General features: G+C 40.4%; 2 protein-coding genes across 7 annotated transcripts in view; one reads left to right on the top strand and one right to left on the bottom strand.

Annotated features, from left to right (window-relative positions):
- The window catches only part of LOC147615044 (uncharacterized), a 167958-nt gene that overhangs the window by 59132 nt on the left and 84200 nt on the right, over positions 1 to 24626 (top strand). For 2 of the 6 annotated variants that reach the window (XM_086780322.1, XM_086780321.1), the window contains exons 1-2: positions 19575 to 20823; positions 20998 to 21060. In XM_086780322.1, the coding sequence (XP_086636448.1) occupies positions 20784 to 20823; positions 20998 to 21060 (103 nt within the window). In that variant the 5' untranslated portion in view covers positions 19575 to 20783. Of the gene's footprint in view, positions 1 to 9870; positions 10046 to 19574; positions 20824 to 20997; positions 21061 to 24626 lie in introns of those variants that run through there. The other 4 variants (XM_086780320.1, XM_086780314.1, XM_086780318.1 and 1 more) reach the window with 4 other exon arrangements.
- Positions 1 to 24626, bottom strand: part of LOC147615045 (uncharacterized) — a 142724-nt gene that overhangs the window by 51033 nt on the left and 67065 nt on the right. The gene's annotated exons all lie outside the window — the stretch shown is intronic.

The following is a 24626-nucleotide window of genomic DNA, read 5'->3' as shown; positions in this document are numbered from 1 at the left end:
CAATGCTAAAGAGGTACAAGGGTTTATGGGCCATTGCGGTTACTATCGTCGATTTATTTTTTGCTTTGCAAACATAGCTCAACCTCTTTATGCCTTGATTGTAGCTTTTGAGTGGATGGATGAGTGCGATGCAGCATTTGAAAAGCTTAAGGAAGCACTCACCAATGCACCAATTCTGAGAGCACCGAACTGGAACAAGATTTTCCATGTACATATTGACACATCTAATTTCACGATTGGATGTGTATTAGCTCAACTAGGTGAACATAACATGGATTTTTCTGTGTCGTATGCAAATCGACAGTTAAATAGCGTTGAAAAGAACTATACGACAACTGAGCATGAAGGGTTAGGAATGGTGTATGCCGTGAAGAAATTCTGACATTACCTCCTAGCAAATAAGTTTATGTTCTATACAAATCACCAAGCATTGTTGTATTTAGTCAACAAACCTTGCAATACATGACGAATAGTTCGTTGGTTCATTATTCTATTGGAGTTTGACTTCACAGTGGTAGTGAAACAAGGAATTGTGCACCAAAGAGTTGATCACCTTTCAAGGTTGACAAACAGAGAGGGACCTACAGGAGTTCCTGATGATCTGCCAGATGCATATCTTTTCAATGTGGAGATGATTCCTAAGTGGAGTGAAACTGTGGTTTCATTACTAACAGTTGGTAAATTACGCTCATCTGACTCCTGGGATGAGAATCTCGCATTGATTGAGCAATCACGCAACTATTCGATGATAGCGGATAGATTGTACAAGAAAGGTCGAGCTAAAGTCCTGCGGTTGTGCATTGATGCATCGAAGAGAAACCTTACTTGGAGCAAGCACATGTGGTGATAGGGAATCATCATATGGCTCTAGAACAAACCTTACGAAGAGTGGAACACATGGGAGTCTATTGGCCTTCCATGAGAAAAGATATCTATGACTATGTTAGAGGTTGTTCTTGTGAGATGGGTTCAAATCCCAATGCTCTTAATGGTATAACCCTCTATCATGTGTCACCAATAACACCGAAGTGGATAGAGACTCTTGTTGATTATTTGTCTACAAACATATTTCCTGAAAAGATGAACAAGTTGAGGCAAAGGTACTTGCAAAAACAAGCTCAAGACTTTTGTATCATTGCCATTCAACTATACTATCGTGGTAAGGATGGTCAAATGAGAATCTATGTGATGGAGAAAGAATACGTAGCAATGTTAGCGCATGCTCACTCTAGTATTCTTGGAGGTCATTTCTCTACTGATGTGACAGCGAAAGCTATAATGAGAGCAGGGTTATGGTGGCCGACTTTGTTCAAGGATGCATTGGAGTATGTCAAAAGATGCGATGAGTGTCAAAGGTACAAGGCTCCGATTCGTCCTGACAAGATGCCACTAAGACCAATGATGGGAGCATGAGCATTTGCTAAGTGGGGGATTGATTTTATTGGACCAATTGATCCACCAGCTTCTCGAACACATGTGCAATACATAATTGTTGCCACAGATTACGTGACAAAGTGGGTCGAGGCAAAAGCCACAGTTAAGAATGACGCTCGTACAACTGCAAAGTTCTTGTTCGAGAATGTGTTTACAAGGTATGATCTACCTATTGAGATTGTGAGTGATCAGAGTAAGCACTTCTTAAATGAAGTAATTGAAAATCTTTTGGACGTCTTTATGGTCATTCATAAGAAGTCATCTCCCTATCATCTGCAATCCAATGGTCAAGCCGAGAGCACGAACAAGATACTCGGATCTATATTAACGAAAATGGTGAGCGATTTGAGAACGGATTGGGAGATGAGATTACATTCTGCAATTTGGGCATACAGAGTAGCTTATAAAACAACTATTGGAATGACATCGTTCAACATGGTGTTTGGTCTAGATGCCATATTGCCCATGGAATTTTTGATCCCAACCTTATGAGTGGCTAAAGAGCTTCAATGGACAGGTCATGAACTATTAGAAAGACTAGAAGAATTGGAACGATTGGACGAAATGAGACTAGCTATTGTAGCAGGGATATATGCTTTGTAAAGAAGGCAAAAGCAATTTCATGATAGCCGAATCATGACTAAAGAATTGCAGTTGGGAGATTTAGTCCTGCTCTTTACTCTCAAGGAGTTCCAGTCTAAATTTACCAAGTAAGGACGAGGTCCTTATGTGATTTCGGGTCTATCATCCAGTGGCACAGTTAAGCTTTCGATGCTTGATGGGGTGAGGAAATGCCCAACTGGGTTGCGGGATTAAAAGGTACAACATTCCTCTTATGCAAATAGAGCTTGATAGACTACACAAAGCAAAATGGCATCAAGAAAAATGAAAGCTAGTGGCTGAGATGGCTCAAGAGGAAGCCAAAGAAAGAGCAAACAAACGTAAAATGCGGGGAGTGATTTCGTTAACAGAAGGGTTATCTAAATGCTATAAGTTTAGTATCACAAAGGACCTTGACGATGAAGAGTCCGAGGAAGAAACGCCTCCTCTCTTCATTGCTGTTCAAGTTGGGGAAGAACGTTTACCAACTTACGCATTTATTGACTCGGGTGCAGATGGGAATACTATCTCGTATGAATTGTTTTCTCAATTAAATAACATTGCACTTAAAGAAACCAATGCCATGTTTGAAGCATTCACAGGTGATAAAGTTAAAGCTCATGGCATTTGTGAATTGAAGTTGTTTGTTAGTGAACTAAGCTACGGGGACAAGTTCCTTGTCACCCAAGTGAAAATGTAGGATACTCCATTGATTTTAGGGAGAACGTGGTAACGAAGGCACAATTGCTTCGTCAACTGGGTTCAACCTTTATCTTTGCACTTCCGACACTCTCTTTTAAATCTGTTTGAGACTTGAGTTTTTGTTTTGGTCTCTTTGTTTTTTTACGATTTTCGCTAACAATTTTTAGCTTTTCTCTTGGTTGGAATCCATTTGATCGTTTTACTTGGTCTCTGATACTATCTTGTGCTTGGACATAGTATAGAGTTTCTATAACGAACTCTCGTCTTTCCACATCGTTCCATTATCAATCCACATTATTTAATTCCACAACCATTTCATAAGTATTCCTATTCCCATCCAATCATAATCATTCACATCACAATTCACATGTCACCACATTAATTCTCGTCCATCACATTCAATTACATCACATCCATTTACATCCATCACATCACATCCATTCATATCCATCACATTAATTCATTCATACCACCACATACATTCTCATAACAATCCCATCACATACATTCTATCCACATTACTGCTATCACAACTCTCACTATTGCCATCTTGGCAACTGGGCTGAAAGTTTCCTCATAATCAATGCCATATGTTTGCGCATATCCTTTGGCTACCAATCTAGCCTTGTACCTGATTATGCTTCCATCACTATTATGTTTTACTTTGTACACCAATTTGCATCCAATGGTCTGCCAAATGAGGGCTAGCCAGCTTCGTATGCCTTGCCACATTTTCCCATAAGGTGCCTTCTCCAGCTAGGGACAAGAATAGTTAAGACTTTGACTCGTTAACTTTTAGATGTAGAAAACATAGGAAAGTTCAAGGTGGATTGGCATCTTGGGGGAGATTTGAAGAAAATGTTCTAGACAGAGATAATTCAGTTTTTAGATATCTTTGGATGGAAAAATATCCTTTCTTATTAAAATAAATTCCACCTTTTCTCGATTCTACGCTCATCCCTCTGAATCCTTGAAAAAGAGGTGGGGCTCCTGAGAAAGTGTTTTGAGGGAAGGGTCTTCCTTTACTTCTGAATTTCCCAGCATCTTGATTCTGATTAAGGCCTTGCTGCCTCTTTGGGGGTGGAAAGTTTGAAGCACTTCTCGGGGTTTGGAATCTTTTAAAGTTTGAGGGTGCAGGGTTTGGGGGGACCTTATTAACAAATGCTTTAGCAAAGTCCTTTGCCATTCTGACAGCTTCTGCCATTGAGACTGGTTTGGCATTTTTCACTAAAGTGTCCAATGGCTCGTTCATCCCTCGAATGAATCTGGCCATCAGCTGCTCTTCATCCAAAAGTGGAGAATATTTGAGGAGAAGGGCAAATTCTTGATGATATTCTTTAATCGTCTGGCTATCCTGCTTCAGTTCCAAGAACTCATTCATTTTGGTTTCTAGGAAGCCCGGAGGATAGAACCTCTTCTTGAGGTAAGCCTTAAGATCTGACCAGGTTTGGGTATTTTGATCGAGACGGTTTGTCTCACAATGGTTCCTCCATGCGACCCTCGCCGTTTCCACAATTTTCAATCTGGCGAGAGCCATCTTGCTCCTCTCATTATAACCGGTTATATCAAAATACTCTTCCATTGCCTCGATCCATTTTTCCACTACTTCGCCTAACTATTCCCTTTCACCCTTGAAGGGACCAAGTTGGGATCGGTGCAGGGCTTTACGAACGTCCGGATCTAACTCTTCATCACGGTAAGAGGATCCGGCTGCCTAGCTCATTCATTGTCAGAGTGCTGACAACAAATTGTGGGTGCCTCTGAGGCAACCAGATGAAGAGTATGCCATGACGGTCTGAGAATTGTTGGGATCCTTGCAGATCATTGCAGCTATACCATCACACACGGCCAAGATTCAAGAGAAAAAGATAAATGACAAGCAATCAAAGTAGCCATAGGTACAAAAATAGGTTAACGCCAACAAGGCACAAGCTCAACTCAAGTGGATTTGGGTGAAGAAGTAAGTGTCAGGAATAAAGACTAATGATGTAAAGGCACTGAAGACCACAACATCCAACAAAGCAGCAAAAAAGAAAACGAAAAAGTTGTCGACAATGGGACGAAAAAGGTGGATTCCCAAGGCATTGCTACATGCTCAAAAGAATTCAGAACACATTTGGGTTCCAAAAATACAAAAGCCATTGTCACAGTCATCTCACAAGACAAAGAAAACAAAGAAGACGAAGCTTCAAACCAAGCCAACAAGTACAAAGAACTTCACGCAATCATTCAAGCAGATTTGGGTTCTGAAAGCTAATCTTCATTATACAATGGAAGGGATGGCTTAGGTTCCAAAGAACTTGGTCATAGGTTCTAAAAAGCAAACTAAGACAAATCTAGTCGATAAAAGCGTTGACAACCACAAAGTGCAGCAAACGACAATTGTCAAAAGCAAGTTTGGAGACCCAAAGCAAAGTCTCAACAACAAGGTCAATGATCACAACAACCACGAAGCACTTGGCCAAGTAACAAACGTCAACAGGTATGGAAGAAAAAAACTACTGTGCCAAGTGAAGTTCATCAAAAAGTGAAGGTCAAGAAAGACATCACCAAAGAAGTGAAGGTTTGGAAGAAGAAGAAGGTTCAACCACAAAGCGTGAGCAATAAGGCTCCAAGGACGTTGATGAAACCAATAAACTTCCGAGCATTAGATCTACAGTTAAAGCTATTTGGATTTACATTTGTGATATTGCCAAGTCGTACATGGCTAGAATTTGTTCGCAGGGCTACTCCAAATTAGCATCATTCGCAAAGCCAGCACATCAACGCCCAAAGGAAGTTGAATCTTCAAGGTCAATCAGGTGAAGAGCACCACAAGACAAAAGTTGTATATAGTAGATTAGGTTAGTTAGGACGTAACCTCGTCAGCAACAACTGCCCATGGGACAGATCATACCATGACATTGTTTCTTGCACAGCATGTTTTTCAATGCATGATTTTTCAATGCATAATAGGGTCTCATTACATGACCTTGCATTAGGCATGATTTTTTGAAACCCTTGCACACTCCTACGACCATGACCGATCGTTGCACGTAGTGCTTTGATTAGGTGGGGGGGAACACGAGTGCGAGACAGGTCAACCATGAGAAGAGTGGTGTGTGTTATTAGAGAGAGATACTAAATGGTATGCACACACACTGGGCATTTTGTTGAAGAAGTTATTTTGATTTGTTTTATTATTTTTCTTTTGTTTTTCTTTTATTTAGTGGAAAAACAAGCCCAGATGCACTAATGATGATATGAGCTACATTAGGAGGCAATTTAGTGTCTACAGCATAGTGCTTGTTATGTATATACTTATACTAATTTTGATAAGAGTAGGTATATTTTTTGGAGTTTTTGGTTATTTTTTACTATTTTTAACCTTTTTGCTTAAAAAATTAATAAAAAAATACCACTAAGCTCAGAAAAAGGAACCGTCTTCAAACGTCAAATCCAGAAGACATACAGGAATTGCTGGAGAAGTTTGAACGCAAACGGAGACAGTGCGATGGGATGCTGTCAGTGGCAGACGACAAAAGAGAAAGCTAAAGAATCAGCAAAACCATGCATACTGTTACATACAGTTAAATTTGGGGTTTTGCTAGCCAATAAAGTCATTGGTAAGGTCAGAATAAGCATGTTGGGAAAGTGTCTAAGGCATGAGAGCACATAAAAGCCATTTAGCTAGCTCATTTGCCTTATTCTAAGATTGAGAGGGCTTTGTGAGAGTTTAGCACGTATCTTCTGTGCTTGATTTCTCTCATATCGCTCTACTGATCTTAGCACGAGCGTATACACCTGTTCATTATACTATTTAGTAGTGTGTGAGTGAGTGATCGCCTCAGATCTGCTACTAGGTGAGCAGATCGGAGCACAGAGAATGCACAGAGGCCACGAGCTATTTGGGAGCTCCAAGATGCACACCAATCATCAGGTACATGCACACTCATTCCCATTTGGTATAATAAACATATGCATATGCACAAATGTACAAAAAAAAGACCTAGACACAATGCACTTAGCAAAAAGTTCCTGTGGGACTAAAAAGTCTCACCATAGCTAAAAGTGGCTCAAATCAAGCATTTAGGATGAATTTGGGCATATCAAGCACATGGGGGAACTTAGGAGAGCATAGGGAACAAGAAAATGTGGAAAAAATGCAAAAACATGAGGTCATGAATCAGGCGCGCCTGATTCACATAGCTGGATCTGGACACTTTTTGTGAAATTTGACTTCATACACTTGTTCTACACATCAAGGGGAATACCCCAAGTGATTTCCAAAGGGTTTCCATGTCTCTGGTGGTCACACAAATGGCATTTTTGTGTCTTGCACCCTCCGTAGTGCACAAATGTAGATCTAAAGAGATCCAGGGATGCAAACCAACATCTAACCACATGGAAGGGTAGATCTAACATAGGTGGAATTAACCATGTGAAAATTTCTAAGTTTCCACCACAGATCTGGCCTAGATCTAGAGAGATCCAGGGATGCAAACCAACATCTAACCACATGGAAGGGTAGATCTAACATAGATGGAATTAACCATGTGAAAATTTCTAAGTTTCCACCACAGATCTGGCCTGGATCTAAAAAATTCAGAAAAGATTCTCACAGACAAAAGCTGAGGTTTGACTGAGATTCAAGTGTTCAAATTTGACAAGGATAGAGTCAGAGCATCTACAGAACATATGCATTGAGGATATGTGAAAAAATTGCAATTTGGAGCAGGTGTGACCCAGTCGCGCCTGGGTCACCAGCATGTTTTTTGCATTTTTCCAGCATCTCTAGCATGCATACACCTAGGGGGACTCATGTCTATCAGGTTTTGAAGCTTTGGTGCAAGATTTTGGATAGATTTGTCAAATTTGCAACGTCAGATGCTATTGCATTCAGCTTGGCAGGTCCAGAGAATAGTGCTATAAACAGGAGTCAAAAGCATGTTATACTTTACCACCAAACAGTGAGCATCAACCTTCACTTCTGACAAATACGACAGTGTTTATGCCGAGCTTACAGTTCCAGAAGTGAAGCTTCCGCTTCAGATTCATCAACAATATTTTCATGTGCTAAAACCAAATAGGTATACCCAACCTGATGCACATATGGCATTTGTGTTCACCACCGCTTACAAGAGAAACAGAATGATAAGAGGGAATTGGGGTGACAAAGTGCTGAAGGATTTAAAGCGAGCTGCATTAACAAGAAGCTATGCTAGCAAGCACTACATGGGCAATGGTACCATTCTCACGCCGATAGCTTATGAAGCTTTGGGCATGCGTGACCAATTGCAAGTGCTTGAAGATGACTTGGTTCTATCAGAAGTATAGGAACGAAGGCAGGAAGTGTACATTGTCATGCCGTGGCACGTCTATGATGAGAAACTATATTAATGAATCCATTTAACATGGATCCAGATGCATGGGAGTGAATGCCACAATGTACATATTGTTTATAGCCGACACATGTACATACTCAGTGTGGTTTGAGATTTGCTTTTATGCGTGGTTTTGAACTTTTGTATACAGCAGTAATTGAGCATGAATGCTCAAGGTAGAGATTGGGCAGTGATGATGTCAGTTTTTTCCTTCCTAGGATATTGAATGTTATGATGCCCAAGCTCATGGGATGTATACACATGCTGTGTTTAACAGCCAAAATGGGTGAAGAGGAAGTATAATAATGTGCTTAGTACTACAGTGGTGGACATGTATGCCCAAATATAAAGTACTTCAAAAAGCACAAAATACATTCAAAGAGCTTCCGGCATCAGATCTAGCATTTCCCCACATGTAGACTTCCATGGCTGACCTCTTTAGCCGAGTAGGAGATTCTAAGTACTTGGGATGCTTTATGTAGAATTGGTTGCTAGAAGTTGACTATTTCATGTGATGGCATTAGCTTGATGCATGTCAGGTTATTCTTTGGCTCTGTACAACGGGTTTGCTATTGCCGCACTCGGAATACCAAGCACTATAGTGGCTAGGCTTGCAAATAATACATAAAATCCATTAAGTAATAATGTCGTTGGTAACCTGCCGCCACTAAGGATCCTTTTCAATGCTTAGGATGGCGTGAGAATCGAAACCTTGGAGCAACTTTGGAGAGGCAGAGGTCCATATGAAAGAAGGCTAGTGGAGAGTGGACACCAAGGGACGGCCGACCGAACACCTTGGTATGTGAAAGCTTAAGCGCCATGATGGGGGAGTGAACAAGGGCATAATTAAAGTTTATTTTTGTGTGTGTGGGAATGCCAACATGGCAGACGAGAGCCCCAGAAGCACACAGAGAAATGAGTGCCAGCATGGCTGGTAGCACGTGGAGTACACACAGGACCTACCACATCATGCGCGTGTCCAAGAACGATGGCCGGCTGAGAAAAAATAGCGTGGAATTCTTATACAAGGAGGCCAACTCACAAACCTATCCGCGAGAGGCGTGGATGAGATACAATACGTGTGTCTTATGTGTGTAAAGATATATAAAAAGCAAATCGCCATTTCTAGGGGGGCGACACAATTTAGCAGAGAGGGGAAGCTTTGCTCTTCTTATATAGCAACTGAGAGAGATCAAAGAGAAAGATAGAGAGAGCTTGTAGGGCGATTAAGCTGAGCAGAGGGGGGGGGGGGGATTTTCGCGATTATTCTTAGATTCTGCGCCAGCTGCTTGAAGGGAGGCATAATTCAAAGAGCCTGAAGGAGAGGGGCAGAACACTTCTTTGAAGCATTTGCATAGCATAACATATTCGAAGAAGTTCAACCATAGAGCATTGTGACTGTGGTGGGCAGCCAGGACTTGAGAAAAGGAAAGTTCTGGGTAAAAGGCATAGCAAGGCTGCTTGAATCATGAATCATAGTCTAATGTGTGTGACGCTGAGAGGAAGGGAGAAATTTTTGCTCTTTTGAACAAGCAGAAGCTGTTCGTGTGTGAGAGAGATGTCTCTAGCGAGCATGTTAATGCCGGGTGGAGGTCTGTCATGAAGAAAGGTGTCTTATAATTTTCTATATCTTGCAATAAAAGTCTAGAACATCCTATCCACTGTATAATCAACATGTGTGCATTGGTTGTTAAGTGCTAAGGCAGGAGATGTACACATTTTGAGTATGGGTATGATTTGTAAGCATGTTGTGTATGTGTGTCGATTACAGGATATGGGGATAAGTGATGAAGATGAGAGAATGCGTGCCCTTCTAAGGTTGAAAATGGAAATGAGTATGTAGAAGGATTCAAACGACTTTGGTTCATAAGTCTTGAAAAGACTACATAGAAGAATGAGAGGAGCTTTCGAAGTTCTCAAATTTGGGAAGCTTGGAGCAACTTCAAGTAAGTGCTTAAGTATATTATACATCTAGATATAATTAGTGGTATCAATAAACATTTCAAGTCACTGTGTTGCCTATCTCTTATGGGAAAAACAATTGAGGATTGGTAGATGCACTAGGTTGACTTCCTAATTACTCAAAACTCTCACAGCCAGAAGCCTCGCACTTTCCTAGGACGGACATGTTCATTTCCGACACAAATCTGGTGAACCCGATGTGAAACTGCTAGGGTGAGAGTTTGTGGTTTAACTATACACTTCTAAAGCTATGGCAGAGCATCCTAAGATGCAAGGGATGCACTTTGATCCTACAGTCATGCAAATGTTTCAAATGTTTTCCATGTATATGCAACAATAAAATGCAGCCAAAAGAGGCCAAATTTCAACCACTAAAGCGCTTCAATCTATAGTGAAGAAAGTTGATCAATTTGATGGCAAGGATATAACAAAGTATTTGCGTGATTATATAAAGGAAATGGAGTTAAACTGGGTGGCTGAAGGGGATATGGATCAAAGCCTCCAGCTAGTATGTGTTCCCAAAATAAGAGAGCGTATTAGAGCAATACAGGTAGCACATGGCAGAAACTGGGAGGAGTTCGAGCTTGCTTTGAAGGATGGATATTTCATGGAAGATTCCGAGTGGGTGACCAAGCAAAATTTCTTAGAATGGGTTTCAAAACCCAAAATCAAAATTTCTACCACAGAGCTACTGAGAGAATTCAAAAAGCGCGGGTTGAGCGCACAACTTTAGACAAGGAGAAGATGGAGCTTTTCTTGCAAGCGGCCGGAAAGATCTCCAGGAGAAACTAGAAATTCTCCTTGAGGATAACAATACGGAGCAGGGGGGGCTAAAGAATGATTGGAACGATGTCAAGGATGCTATAACCATGCTAGCGAAGCGGCAGTGATGACGGAGAGATAAAATGGTGATGAGTTCGACAACTCCAATAACTGTTACCCCTGAGAGCCCACAAAAACCTGCTATGATTCCAAAGGGAGAAGGGTCGATGGAAGAGATTATCAAAGGTATACAGGACCTAAAATTGAAGATGACCAGGCTTAAAGAAAGAGGACAATCATCAGGGCAGGTTCCTCCACAAAAGCCCCAAAGCAAGGAGGGGTTTACATATAGGTGTATATGGTGTGATGACCTAGAACATTCGAAAAAAGACTGTATGAGTTACAATGAAGCCCTTAAAAAACATCTTGTGTTTTTCAAAGACGAAAAAATCCACCTTATAGAAACTGGTCTTCCATTAAACACAAACTTTGGGAAAGGAGGGATGAAAAAGCTGATTGAAGATATGGCTGCCAACCATGCCATCTCAATGGTTGAGGTAGCAACGTATGGGTTACAGGTTGGTCAATCAAAGCAAGAATTTGATAAGGATGAAGACTATGAGAATGAAGATTTTTGGCCCTCAGCAATGGAGTTGATTGCATCAAAGAAAGTGTCTAAGCAAGCTTTGCATGAGGCAAGAGACTGCATACGTCTCGAGACTACCTGGGAAGATCCTGTGGATTCTCTATCTGTTCATGCCTACATTACAAAATGTCAGTATAATGAGTCATAGGTGGAGGAAAAGCGTAAGAGGGAAAATGATGAAGGAGGTCCATCAAAAAGGGTCACTTGTGGCCATGGGAAGAAAGACCCGGGGCCATCACAGGTACCTCTGCCATAGAACCAGCCTCTGCAAGAAGTACCGATGGATGAAGCTCCAGCAAAGTCAAAGCAGGAAAAGGAGAGGAGCAAAGGGAACAGTCCACTCTACAAACTTCAATATGATATTGAAGTTGCAACAGACCTCAAAAAAGTGCTGGAGGAGAGGATTCTAAACAGTAAGGTGGAATTTACACTAGGTGAAGTCTTGGGAATTGCAAAGAAATAATTTCATGATGAAATAATTGATATTATACGAAGGAAAAGACAATCTTTGATTGAGTCCACTTCATCACAACGGGAGGCAAGCACTTCCCAAACCCATGGAGTTCATGTACATCAAAAGGAAGAGAAAGAAGATGTGAGTTTAAGTATAAGACTGAGGTTAGCTAGACTTCTATTGTATCTATATTGATGAAGGTTTCCACCCTCCAAACATTGTTGATATATTTTAACTAAGGTGCTCCCTTTGAACATTGTTGTTATACTCATATTGACTTTGTTAGATGGTTGTTGCTAACATAAGATGCTTTTTCAGATTTCAATTTCTTTGTTTGTTTTGATATGTTTATCAGGCATTCTTTGTATGTTTTTTCTAGATTATTATGATGAATAGTGGGAAATCCCTACTGATTACTTCACTTGATTCAGCTTATACTGTGTTGGGTTTCGCCTCTTCACTATACACATTTTGATGAAGGACCGTAGTTTCATTTTGTTTTCCACAATTGAGTATAGCAATTACTTCCCTACTAGAGAGGATTGTTACCAATTTCATTAGTTTTTGGAGAATTTTAGATATTTCTAACTATCTTTTGTGATTTTGGATATTTATTATTCTAAACATGTAATTATTTTTACAAATTCCCACAACAATTTAAATTATATTGGATAAGTAGTGCAATTGTGTGTTGGGCACTCTTCATGCCAATAGTAGCTCACTTTTCAAAACAAAAGCTATTATTGTAGGAGTCCATGCAAAATGAAAGTCACTTTTGAGGAAAAATTGCTATTTTAGGAGGATACACAAAAGTTAGTGAGAATATAAGCTCTCAAATTCATGTCACCACCTATGCATGCACTTTTTCAAGTACCAATTACATCTCGGAGACTCCGAGAGGATAGCGAACAAGCTGGAAGTGTTTTGAATAGCTCGGCTTGCTCGTCTAGTGGGAGACTTGGGCATAAGCATTGAGATGCTAGTGCTACATTGTGATAGTCAAAGTGCTATATAGCTAGCAAAGAATCTAGTGCTTCATGCGAAGACAAAGCATGTGGCTATGAAGTATCACTTCATTCGTGAGGTGTTAAAGGATAAGTGGATGCAGCTCACCAAGGTTCACACTAGTGAAAACCCTACAAATCTTCTTATTACCAAGGGGCTTCCTTCAGAGCGGTTCACGAACTTTGATGTGGGCATTTGGTAGATAATCATTTCTACCATTTTTGTATGTATATGTAGATATATATGTAGGCACTGTTGAGATATTCAAGCTCGATGTCAGTGAGCCAGCTATGCTATGTGCTGGCAGATTAGGTAGGAACATGTGTGAGACATAAATGACCACGTGTCCAGCTGGTCATAGTGTGTGGACATTAGCTAGGGTTAGTAGAGTGTGGACACAACTCATTGTGTGTTGTGTGGATTATGGATTAGTGCATTATGCTTTGTGTGAGAGTGGACATGGCTTCCCTCTATGGTTAGGGTTTGCAATATACATTAGGGTTTGCTCCTGTGTGTGTGTCTCCTCCTCCTCTACCGTTCTTTCAACATGGTATCAGAGCCTTGTGCTGTTTATTAGGGTTTATGAGTGAGTGAGTGAAGAGAGAAGAAGAAGCTGTGAAAAGAAGCTATGAAGCTGCCATTGGAACTGTGAAGCTTGGAGCATACCAAATACTATCAGATCTGAAAGCTAGGCCTACCGGGTAAGCTCTAAACATCCTTGAGCGGATTGCAGGTGAAACAGGCAAAGGCAAAGCAAAATAGAGCAAATCAAAGCAAAGAAAAATTCTGGTTTTTGAAGCTTTCCATTAAAGCTTGACAACATTGATGTATGGTGGAAATATGTGTGTTTCTGGCAAAGCAAACATGTATTTGACAAAGAGGGATGTATTGGCAACCCATGTGCAAGCCTTGAACAAAATTTGGAGCAATTTACATGCATTTAATTGAGAGAAATTACTGGTTTTTTGAGCTCTCACAAAACAGAGAAGAGGAAGCCCAAAATTGATGCATTTGGAGCCTATTTTTGGTGAAAATTCAACCATTGGTGGGTTGCACACATACCTAGGTGTCTTGGGCACTTGTAGTACTCTTCAATTAGCAAGTTAAACACTCCCAAAGGGCTCTACAGCAGGCGGCGCAGCCCATACAGAGGAAACAGTGCAGTTTTCTGGTTTTTTCACTACGAGGAGATCAAATTCTTACTTGGTGCTTGATATCTTCCACAATCTTCTTAGCAATTGGATGCTTTACATATTGGAGAAGAGGGCTATGTGATTTGTTTGGCCAATGATGCTTAATTGAGCTGGGAATGAGCTGATTAAAACAGGCTGTCCACTGGTTGCAGAGAAACAGAGCATTTTAATCGAGCAATTAATCTTTGGTGTTTTACAATTGGACAAATTCCTCTTACATGGACTTGATGGACACTATTGCTAAGCCAATGAATGCCTGGTTGCTCAATTTGGTGAAATATTGAAGGAATTAGAGCCAAATCATTACTGGTTTTTCTGTTTTTTTTTTGTTTTTTCAAAAACAGAGAAAGGGGTTTTCAAAAATTGATAATTACACATGTCAAATGGAGTTGATACTCAACATTGAGGTTCATTAGGTGTCAATGCAAGTTGCCTATACTTGATTGCACCATTACATTGCGATTTGGAGCCTTGGAAGGCGTGTCAATACAGGGTATTCCGCACTGCGTGAGTCAGTTCATCTCAGATGATTACAGGGTTGATTTTCTACATCAAATTTGGAGTTTGTTGGCTATCTTGGAGTATCTGCAACATTCATTGGAGTGTGGTTGAGCTGAGGAAGGCTCACTTACAGATTTGAAGTGTGCGGAAGGTGTATGCATTGAGCAAACATGTCTGACAATCCAGTTCAGATTGTTGGTGAGAAGCTGGATAGGAAGAACTTCCAGGCATGGAAGTACAGGATAAAGAGTTTCTTGAAAGGGAAAGGATTCTGGAATCTCATTACAGGTGCTGAGCCAGAGCCTGAGCTACCTCGGCAACCTACACAGCAGCAGCTTATTGCTCATAAGCAGTGGTCAGAGAGAGCATTCAAAGTGCTGCATTATTTGTCTATATGTATATCTGATGCTATGCTCATACACATTCAGGATGCTGAGAATCCCAAAGATGCATGGGATACTTTGGTCAAAATGTTTGATACAGATACGAGTGCTCGCAAGTCTCAACTGCGACAGCAGATACACAATGTGAAAAGGAATAAAAGGAGCATACATGATTATGTGCAAGAAATCAAGAAGTTTGCAGATGCATTGGCCACAATAAATGCCCCCATGCCTGATGATGATTTGGTGGATATTACCTTGCGTGGTCTTGGCAAGGAATACAAATCTTTTGATACATCTATCTCAGTGAGGAGTACAGGTTTACCCGACTTCGATGAGTTGGTTTCACTCTTATTGGTTGAGGAAATCAAGCTCAGTGATTCATTTTTGGATGCATCTTCTAGCCATGATGATGGCAGAAATCAGGCTTTCTACTCTCAGAGAGGCTTTAGAGGCAGGGGGAGATTTGCATCACGTGGACGTGGTAGTAATGGTCGTGGATGGCAGGATAGACCTCCACAACAGAATTTTCAGCCTTCTTATGGTGCTCGAGGTGGTCGTGGTTATGCACCTCAGCGAGGCAGAGGTACCCCCCGTGGTAGAGGACGTTGGCAAGGCCAACAAAATTCTATGCAAGATGTGGAATGCCATTATTGTGGCAAATATGGTCATATGGCGAGAGATTGCTTTCGCAAACAGAATGATTTGAGAGGGGGAAGAGCACAACGTGGTGGTCATTATGGTGGAAACTATGCACAACATGGTGGCAACTATGCATCAAGTAGCAATGATGGAACTGCAAATCATTTGTTTGCCATGAAGCATGTTGTGGGTTCTATGACGACAAATGCTGAGAATGATGATACATGGTACATGGACTCAGGAGCATCAAATCATATGACATGCCATGGTGAATGGTTTGAGCACATGAAGCCAATGGATGTCAAAGGCTATGTGGAAACAGGTGATGATACCCAGCATGTCATTACACATGTTGGTAGTGTACCATTGGTCATGCATAATGGTCAGACAAAGTCTATGTCAGATGTGCTGTATGTGCCTTCGATCACTAAAAGCTTGGCCTCAGTTGGTCAAATGGTAGAACAGGGATTACAGGTTAGATTCAATGAGCATGGATGCTTCGTTGAAGACTTTAAACATGGATGTAGAGTGATTGCTAAAGGCAAGAAAGAAGGAAGACTGTTTAAGCTGGATGCTGGAATTCCTGAGCTAAAATCAGCCATGTTCTCAAAGAGCAGGAATGTGGTACAGGATATTGATATGTGGCACAAGAGGATTGGCCATGTAAATATACAGAGATTAAAGAACATGCAAACAAGAGGCATTGTCAATGGTTTGCCTAGGTTCAAATATGATGGACATATGCATGTTTGTGAAGCCTGTCAGTTTGGGAAGCAGGCAAGATTGAGATTTCCTAGAGAAGGAAATATGAGTAACAGGCCACTTGAGATCGTGCACAGTGATGTATGGGGTCCTGCACAAAACCCATCCATCAAAGGCAGCTTATACTATGTTACATTCATTGATGACTTTAGCAGGATGACATGGATATACTTTCTCAGGGAGAAGAGTGAAGTATTGGAAAAATTCATGGATTTCAAAGCTTTTGCAGAAAAGCAGTATGGCTGTTGGATTAAATGTCTGAGGACAGATGGAGGTGGTGAATACACCTCAAAGGACTTTGAGCATTTCTTGAGGAAGCATGGAATAAGGAGACAATTGACATGCAGGTATACACCTCAGCAGAATGGTGTGGCTGAGAGAAAGAATAGAGTTATATGTGAAGTGGCAAGGGCAATGCTTAATGAAAAGAGCATGCCAGATTACTATTGGGCAGAAGCATGTGCTACTGCAGTATACATATTGAACAAAACACCTACAGCAGCCATTCATGGAAGCACGCCAGAGATGCGGCTCACAGGTTATAGGCCAGACATTGGACATCTTAAAGTTTTTGGATGCATAGCCTATGTGCATGTGCCTGATGAAAGGAGAAGAAAGTTGGATCCTAAGGCAGAGAAATGTATATTTGTGGGATATGCACAGGATCGAAAAGCCTACAAGTGTTATAATCCACAAACTAGACAAGTGGTCATCTCACGTGATGTGGTGTTTGATGAGCTTGCTAGTTGGTATAAAGCAAAAGATGAGGGTGTTATTGAGTCACTTGAGGCTGATGTACATGTGAACTTGCCATCACAAGCAAGTTCTAGCTCTACTACTATGTCTGGGCCAGCAGCAGAAGCTGAGAGTAGCAGTGTACGTCCATGGTCAGGACGTTTGAGGCATGAGAGCGTGAGCACTGGGAGTAGTGCTATGGATAAAGGCAAAAAGAAAGTCGAAGGAATTGGAATCACAGGATATGAGTCATCCAGTTCTGAAAGTTTGGATGAGGAGCTTGGCATACCTGTTTTACGCACACCTGGTGCTAGACAGGATAGATATGTGCCACCACATGCTAGAGTCACAGGTGTACAGAGTGACCCGCAGGCATTGCGGAGATCCCAGAGGGTCAGATATCCTGTTGACAGGTTGACATACAGAGATTTTGCTATGCACTATGCATACATGACATCTATGGTGAAGCATGTGGAACCTACATGCTATACAGAGGCTATTGGAGAGCATGTATGGAAAAAAGCAATGGATGTGGAGATGGACGCATTGGTCCATAATGATACATGGGATTTGGTTGCACTACCAAAGGACAAGAATGTTATTGGATGTAAATGGGTTTACAAAGTGAAGTGCAAATCTGATGGTTCTATTGAAAGACATAAGGCAAGATTGGTAGCAAAGGGTTATGCACAGACCCAAGGATTGGATTATGATGAGACGTTTAGCCCAGTGGCTAAGATGGGCACAGTGAGAGCAGTCATTGCTATGGCTGCAGCTAATGGCTGGGAAATGCATCAGATGGATGTTAAGAATGCATTTCTGAATGGAGATCTACAAGAGGAAGTATACATGGCATAGCCAGAAGGGTATGTACACCCTAGATATCCCACTCACGTATGCAGGTTGAAAAAGGCATTGTATGGTCTGAAGCAAGCACCACGTGCTTGGAGTGATAAGATGAGCAGATATCTTATCTCACTTGGTTTTCAGACTTCTACAGCAGATTCTTCACTCTATGTGAAGAAGACACAGCATGGGATTGTTTTACTAGTCATCTATGTGGATGACTTGATTATTACAGGTGATCATAGTGCAGATGTGATGCATGTCAAGAAAGCTTTGAGTGGGCAATTTGACATGAAAGATCTTGGTGAGTTGAGATACTTCCTTGGCATTGAAGTGGTGAAAGATCATGCAGGTACTTGGTTAGTACAGCGCCAATATGCATTGGATATGTTGGCAAAGTATGGCATGACAGGGTGTAAACCTATGAGTACACCATTGGAGCAAAATGTGAAATTGCGGGCTGATTATGGCGAGGAATTGGATGATCCTTCTATGTACAGGAAGATGGTTGGTAGTCTCATATACATGACTATCACACGCCCAGATTTGAGTTATGCAGTGGGGCTAGTCAGCCAGTTTATGCAGAGCCCCAGGAAACCACATTTGGATGCAGTGAGACGCATCATGAGATATGTGAAAACCACAGCACATTATGGTTTATTCTATGAGAGTGGTAAAAGCTTGGACATACATGGCTACACAGATGCTGATTGGGCAGGTAGCGCATATGACAGGAGGTCTACTAGTGGATATGCTTTTACACTTGGAAGTGCCGTGGTGAGTTGGAGTAGCAAAAAGCAACCTACAGTTGCTTTATCCAGTACAGAGGCTGAGTACAGAGGAGCAGCCATTGCTACTTGTGAGGCTATATGGTTAAAGAGTCTCTTGGCAGATTTATGTGAGCCTCTTGATGGCAAAGTTGTCATACATTGTGACAACATGAGCAGTATGCAGTTGGCAAAGAATCCAGTATTTCATGCGAGGACCAAACACATAGAGGTCCATTATCACTTTGTCAGAGAAAAGGTGCTGGATGGTACAGTTGATCTTCACTATGTGAAGACTGATGAGCAGGTGGCTGATATCTTTACGAAGCCACTTAGTAGGGAGAAGTTTGAGTACTTCCGGACTATGTTGGGAGTACATGGGATGAGCTTGAGGGGGAGTGTTGAGAGTCTTGATATCCCAAGCTCATCTACATCTTCATCGGCAGTACATCATGAGCTTGAGAGGGGCTGTTGAGATATTCAAGCTCGATGTCAGTGAGCCAGCTATGCTATGTGCTGGCAGATTAGGTAGGAACATGTGTGAGACATAAATGACCGCGTGTCCAGCTGGTCATAGTGTGTGGACATTAGCTAGGGTTAGTAGAGTGTGGACACAACTCATTGTGTGTTGTGTGGATTATGGATTAGTGCATTATGCTTTGTGTGAGAGTGGACATGGCTTCCCTCTATGGTTAGGGTTTGCAATATACATTAGGGTTTGCTCCTGTGTGTGTGTCTCCTCCTCCTCTACCGTTCTTTCAACAGGCACCCCATTACTTAAAGCACATTGGCCTTTAAGTGGGAGGTTGTTGGGGTGGTAAAGCACATTGTGCCAGCCCTAAGTAAGTGGGCGGCCAAACACCATTCTTTGTACTCTAACTAATAAGGACTCTTTCAAACCCGTCATCAATACTCATTGTGACAAGGAGTCCACATCTTGTGTCTTCTTCTTCTTCTCCATCTCTATGCTACTCCACACGCACACACATGCTCCATGTGCACTCTTCACACACTTGATGATAACGAGACTTTAGATCAATTTTACTAAAAAAAGAGATGCACCACTTAATTTATCTAACATATCATAAATAAAAGGTAGTCAATGCATATATGGTAAGTACCTTCTTTTTGACTAGAAGAACTGGTTTGCCAAGGGTGAACTACTCAACTTAATTGAACTACAGTTTAATAATTGTAGAGAGTAGTTCTCACAACATCTCCCCCAATCTTGGTTATAGTTGGATATCAAAAAGACCTAGAATCATGTTACATTCTCTAGCTCATTGTCAAATTCTAGTCAATTTGGGTCCTTAGGTACACTTTTTTGCATCCAAAGCTCAGTTCCTCTCATGAAGGGATGCTTCGAAGAGTGCTAGAAACACATGTACATGAGTAGGTGACAATTTCCACCATAGTTCTAGCCCAATTTGCAAAATTGTGATTCTACACATTTTGAGCTTTTCAGAGATGCTAACTCACTAGCTTGTAGATGAAAGTTTTTATGACACATCTTCTAAGATTTTAGTTGCAATTGGATGTCAAGAAAAGGTAGCATCTTTCTAATTTCTTAACTCATTGTTAGATTCTATCTAATTGGATCTTTAGACACACTATTTTTGCATCCAAATCTCAAAGCCTCTTGAGGGATGTTTATGGAAGTATGATCATGGCACACTTGTCCACAAAAGCTATTAGAAGCCCGGTTTTTTATAATTGCAATTTTACAAATTTGGCACTTCTCTGAATCGAATTACACTAGTTTGTAGAGGGTACCTTGTATGCCCTATGTGCCAACCCTTTTGATGAATGGATGTTGAAATCTCACAAATGAAAACAATTAGGTCAATTTTGTGCAATTACAATGCTCTAGTGATATTCAGTGATTTCAATGATCAAACTCATGCATGGAAGGTGGGTAGCAAACATGTACACATACCTTGTCAAATTATTGTTGTATTTTCCCTTTTTCAATTTGATTTTGGTGATATGGTGCTCGATAGGGTAGTGCACTGCCTGGATTAAGTCTATGGTATGGTCCTCTACTCTAGAAGGAGGTAATCTTGGAGGTAGGTCTTCAACAAAAATTTCTTTATATGTCCTCAAAAAAATTTCTTGAGATGGAGAAAAGTGATCCTCAATCGTTTCAATTTCATTAACAAGAATCAAAAATTGTTTGTTGTCCTTGCATGCTAACAATTTTCTTTTTTTCAATTTGATTTTGGTGATATGGTGCTCGACAGGGTGGTGCACTACCTCTAGGATTAAGTCTATGGTATGGTCCTCTACTCTAGGTAATCTTGGAGGTAGGTCTTCAACAAAAATTTCTTTATATGTCCTCAAAAAAATTTATTGAGATGGAGACAAGTGATCCGCAATCATTTCAATTTCATTAACAAGAACCAAAAATTGTTTGTTGTCCTTGCATGCTAAACTCTTAGCCTCGGTGTCACTAAGTAGAGGCTCCAAGTTGAACTTTCTATTTGCTTGCCATGTGTGAGTCTTCCCTTCGTGAGTGATTGTGAGTGTATGCTTATCATAATTGATACACGGATTGAAATGATGTCTCCAAGACATGCCCAAAATTAAATTAATATTTTGCAATAGTGCAACTATCCATGATTCAATGAAATCCCCTAGCTACTATTGCAAACGTTTTACCATATTAACACAATTGAATTTGATTCCTTGGAAGGCTACTTTTAGTTTATGATTTGTGCAAGTCATATTTAATTTCAACTTGTGTGCAACACGTATAGAAATAAAATCATGTGTGCTCCTATCATTGTGTAGTAAAGCAAAAGCACCATCACCAATTTTAGCTTGTATACATAGAAGACTATGGGGTTGAGGAATAAAAGTATGTGGTTTATCATGGTCATCCAAGTTTCCTTGTTGATGATCCCGGGCAACGTGTTCAAAATCGTTGTCTTCAGTGGCCTCCATGTTGTGTACTTGAATGACATTCAATATCTTCATATCCTTCTATGAAGTTTGAAGAAGGGATTGACTTGTTGGGAGGACATTTATTAGCTATATGCCTAGCCTTGTGAACTTATAGCAATAACAGTCTTCAAATAGGGTTTGACATTGCTTTTGTTACCATTGTTACCGTTATTGTGGTTTGATAGGGCTTTGTTTTGAGGCTTAGAAAAAGGAACAAATTAAAGCTAAAATGCATTATTTGAAGCATGATTAGTTATGTTTCTTGAATCAAGATGGTAGCATTGTTGTTGAAAAGGGTTGTAGCATTGTTGCCATGGTTGATGGGTGACTCCATTAGATGGCCTTGGCTGAGAAGTAGATGAGTGAATCCACACATCACATTGAAAAAGAAGAGTTTTTCTTCTTAAACATTGGTGATTTCTATGTTGAGTCTCCTCTTTTGGCAGCTTCATCATCATGAGCTAAAGAGATAGGTTGCTTTAATGAATGAGGTTGAAATTTATTGAATTCAACATGTAGCATATACTCCAAGCTTACGATATACTTGTATTCAAAGGTAGAGCGAGGAACCTCCTCCATGTTTTCAAGCAAAAGAAGACTTTGTCAAAACTTGTCTATATATTGAGTAACAATTTTTCGTTCCCTACACTGAAGAGTATCCTATGCTTACCTAGACTTTTCTTTATATTGAGAAGGCAAAAGTTATTCTTTACCATTCATTGGAATCTCTTCCAAGTCTTTGGTCACTTATGGCTCTTGTGAATGACATTCCATCAAAGAGTAGCATGCTCGGTCATTTGATTTGTTGTGCACTTGATCATGTCTCATTCACTAAAGTTCTCTCCTTGAAAGTAGTCATCCAAAGAAGATAACCAAGAAAGAAGCATTCGAGCATCCTTTCATTCATCATACTTTGTAAGAGAGAAAGCCCGTCGAGAGATCTTGCTTTGTTTCTTCTTGGCTTGGGCTTCTCGAGTGTGCTTCACCACCTTGATGAGTCACATGTCCTCTCCTTCACCACCTTGATGAGTCACCTATCCTCTCCTTCACCTTCACAATTGCATTTAAGAGAGCTCCATTGTACCTCATCAAGTTGCCTTTGAAGGTGAATATGAGAGTTGCACTTATCGTCGTGAAACTCTTGGAAAAGGATATTAATCTTTTGATCCATAACAAGAGAATCATGGTGATCCATGTTTTTTAGTTCAAAGAGAAAAGAAGAAACAAAAGAAATACAGGTGCAAAGCAAAAGATAACAGATTGTGGCAAAAGCAACAAGTAGATATTGCCCAAAAGAAGCAAGAAAACAAATTGAGATCTTCACTTCATGAATGAGCCAATAGAATTCCAAGAAGACATCAAGTAGATATCCATCACCTTCAAACAATCTAGAATGGTCTAATAGAAGCAAATAAAGTGCCCGGGGAGTGCCTTCTCCACTAAAAATTATTGTCTTTATGCTGCCCTTGGCACCGCTAAATCCTTGATTAAAGTTGGGGAGTGTTGGGGGGAGAGGGGGGGTATTTGAGGTCATTTGTGGCCCAAAAGTAAACCTTATGCTTACTGTTTTTTCAAACAACTGTGTTTTTTGGGAAGATTAAAGCACTTGAAAAGCACCAAATCACTTGAAAAAGTTGCCCAAAATGTTATTGCACTTTGTAGATAATTGAAAAAGCCTTTGGGCAAAGTTTGGGATTGAATTTCGAACGATTTGTGGCTATAAATTTACTATTTTTATTGAGGGAAAAAGTGATACAGAGACTGCATTTATTGCATTTCTTCAATCACTTTCATTGTTTAACAAAACCACTTGCACACATGCTCGTGGGTGATGGAAAGCCTTCTCATCAGGAGGATGAGGAAGCTTGTAAATCTTGAATATTTTACAAAGAAAACCTTTCGAGAATGAAGTAATGAATGTCTATTTGTTGAAATTTGGTTGATGCACTCAAGAAAAAGCATCTTTCTTTGCTCTATTCACCGTTCAAAGCGTTTCAAACACTTTGATACCACTCATGCACATCCTACAACTTTCCCAAACACTTTCCATACATCTTAGATCTCTTAAAACACAATTAATAATTCCAAAATAAAAATTAAATGAATAAGCACAAACGTGAATGAAAAGCATAAGAAGATTGCACAACACACAAGAGTAGGTACCAATTATAACCTTAGTAGTTGATTTCCTATTGCAATAAATTTATTATGAGATAACTACAGAAAAATCAACATAACAATTGCCAAGCGTAAACTTAGTGATTAGCACATGTAACCTTAGTATCTGCACTTAATGATTCCTATGGTTATTCCATAGCTTATGACTCATGGTTATTAGTACACACACACACACACACATGCACATATGATTGAGCCATAACAATCCTCTTAACCTTACTAATTGCAGGAACCACAATCTTGGTAAGAAAAGGAAAGCATTAACTAATTATCACGCATGGATTAAACTCATAGAGGATGCTAATAGTGGATAGCCACTGGCTCCTCTAGCACATGCGCATAGCAATTATAATGAATAGAAATTTGCACCACAATGAGGGCTGCATTTATGAGGCTGGCCCCCCCTCAAAAAGGCTTTGTATTAATCAAGTTCTCTTAAGCTTACATCAATGAGAGATGATTTAAACTTGAGTTAATACTTCGTAGGGACTATGGAGGTTAAGATCTTCATAAATCCTTGTCGTGTTGCTTCCCTTGGACACCTGTAAGCTTTGTTTTCCTCTTCTCAAGGCCTCAATGATCTCAAGGGATCAAGAGCACCTACAAGGAAAAGGATATGATCTAGAATCAATGACCATATGAGCCCTTATGGCTTAAGTAATGTAATTTTAGCTAAGTAGGAATAGCTAAGTAAGAAGAGAGCTATCAACAAGGAGAAGTCACCATATGCTATGAGAATAGTGCTCAT

Source organism: Cibotium barometz, chromosome 41 (assembly GCF_041138505.1).
Source record: "Cibotium barometz isolate CiBa-2024 chromosome 41, ASM4113850v1, whole genome shotgun sequence".
In the NCBI taxonomy this organism is placed as follows: Eukaryota; Viridiplantae; Streptophyta; class Polypodiopsida; order Cyatheales; family Cibotiaceae; genus Cibotium; species Cibotium barometz.
Note: the sequence above shows the minus strand (reverse complement) of the source record. Positions and strands in the feature narration are given on the sequence as shown.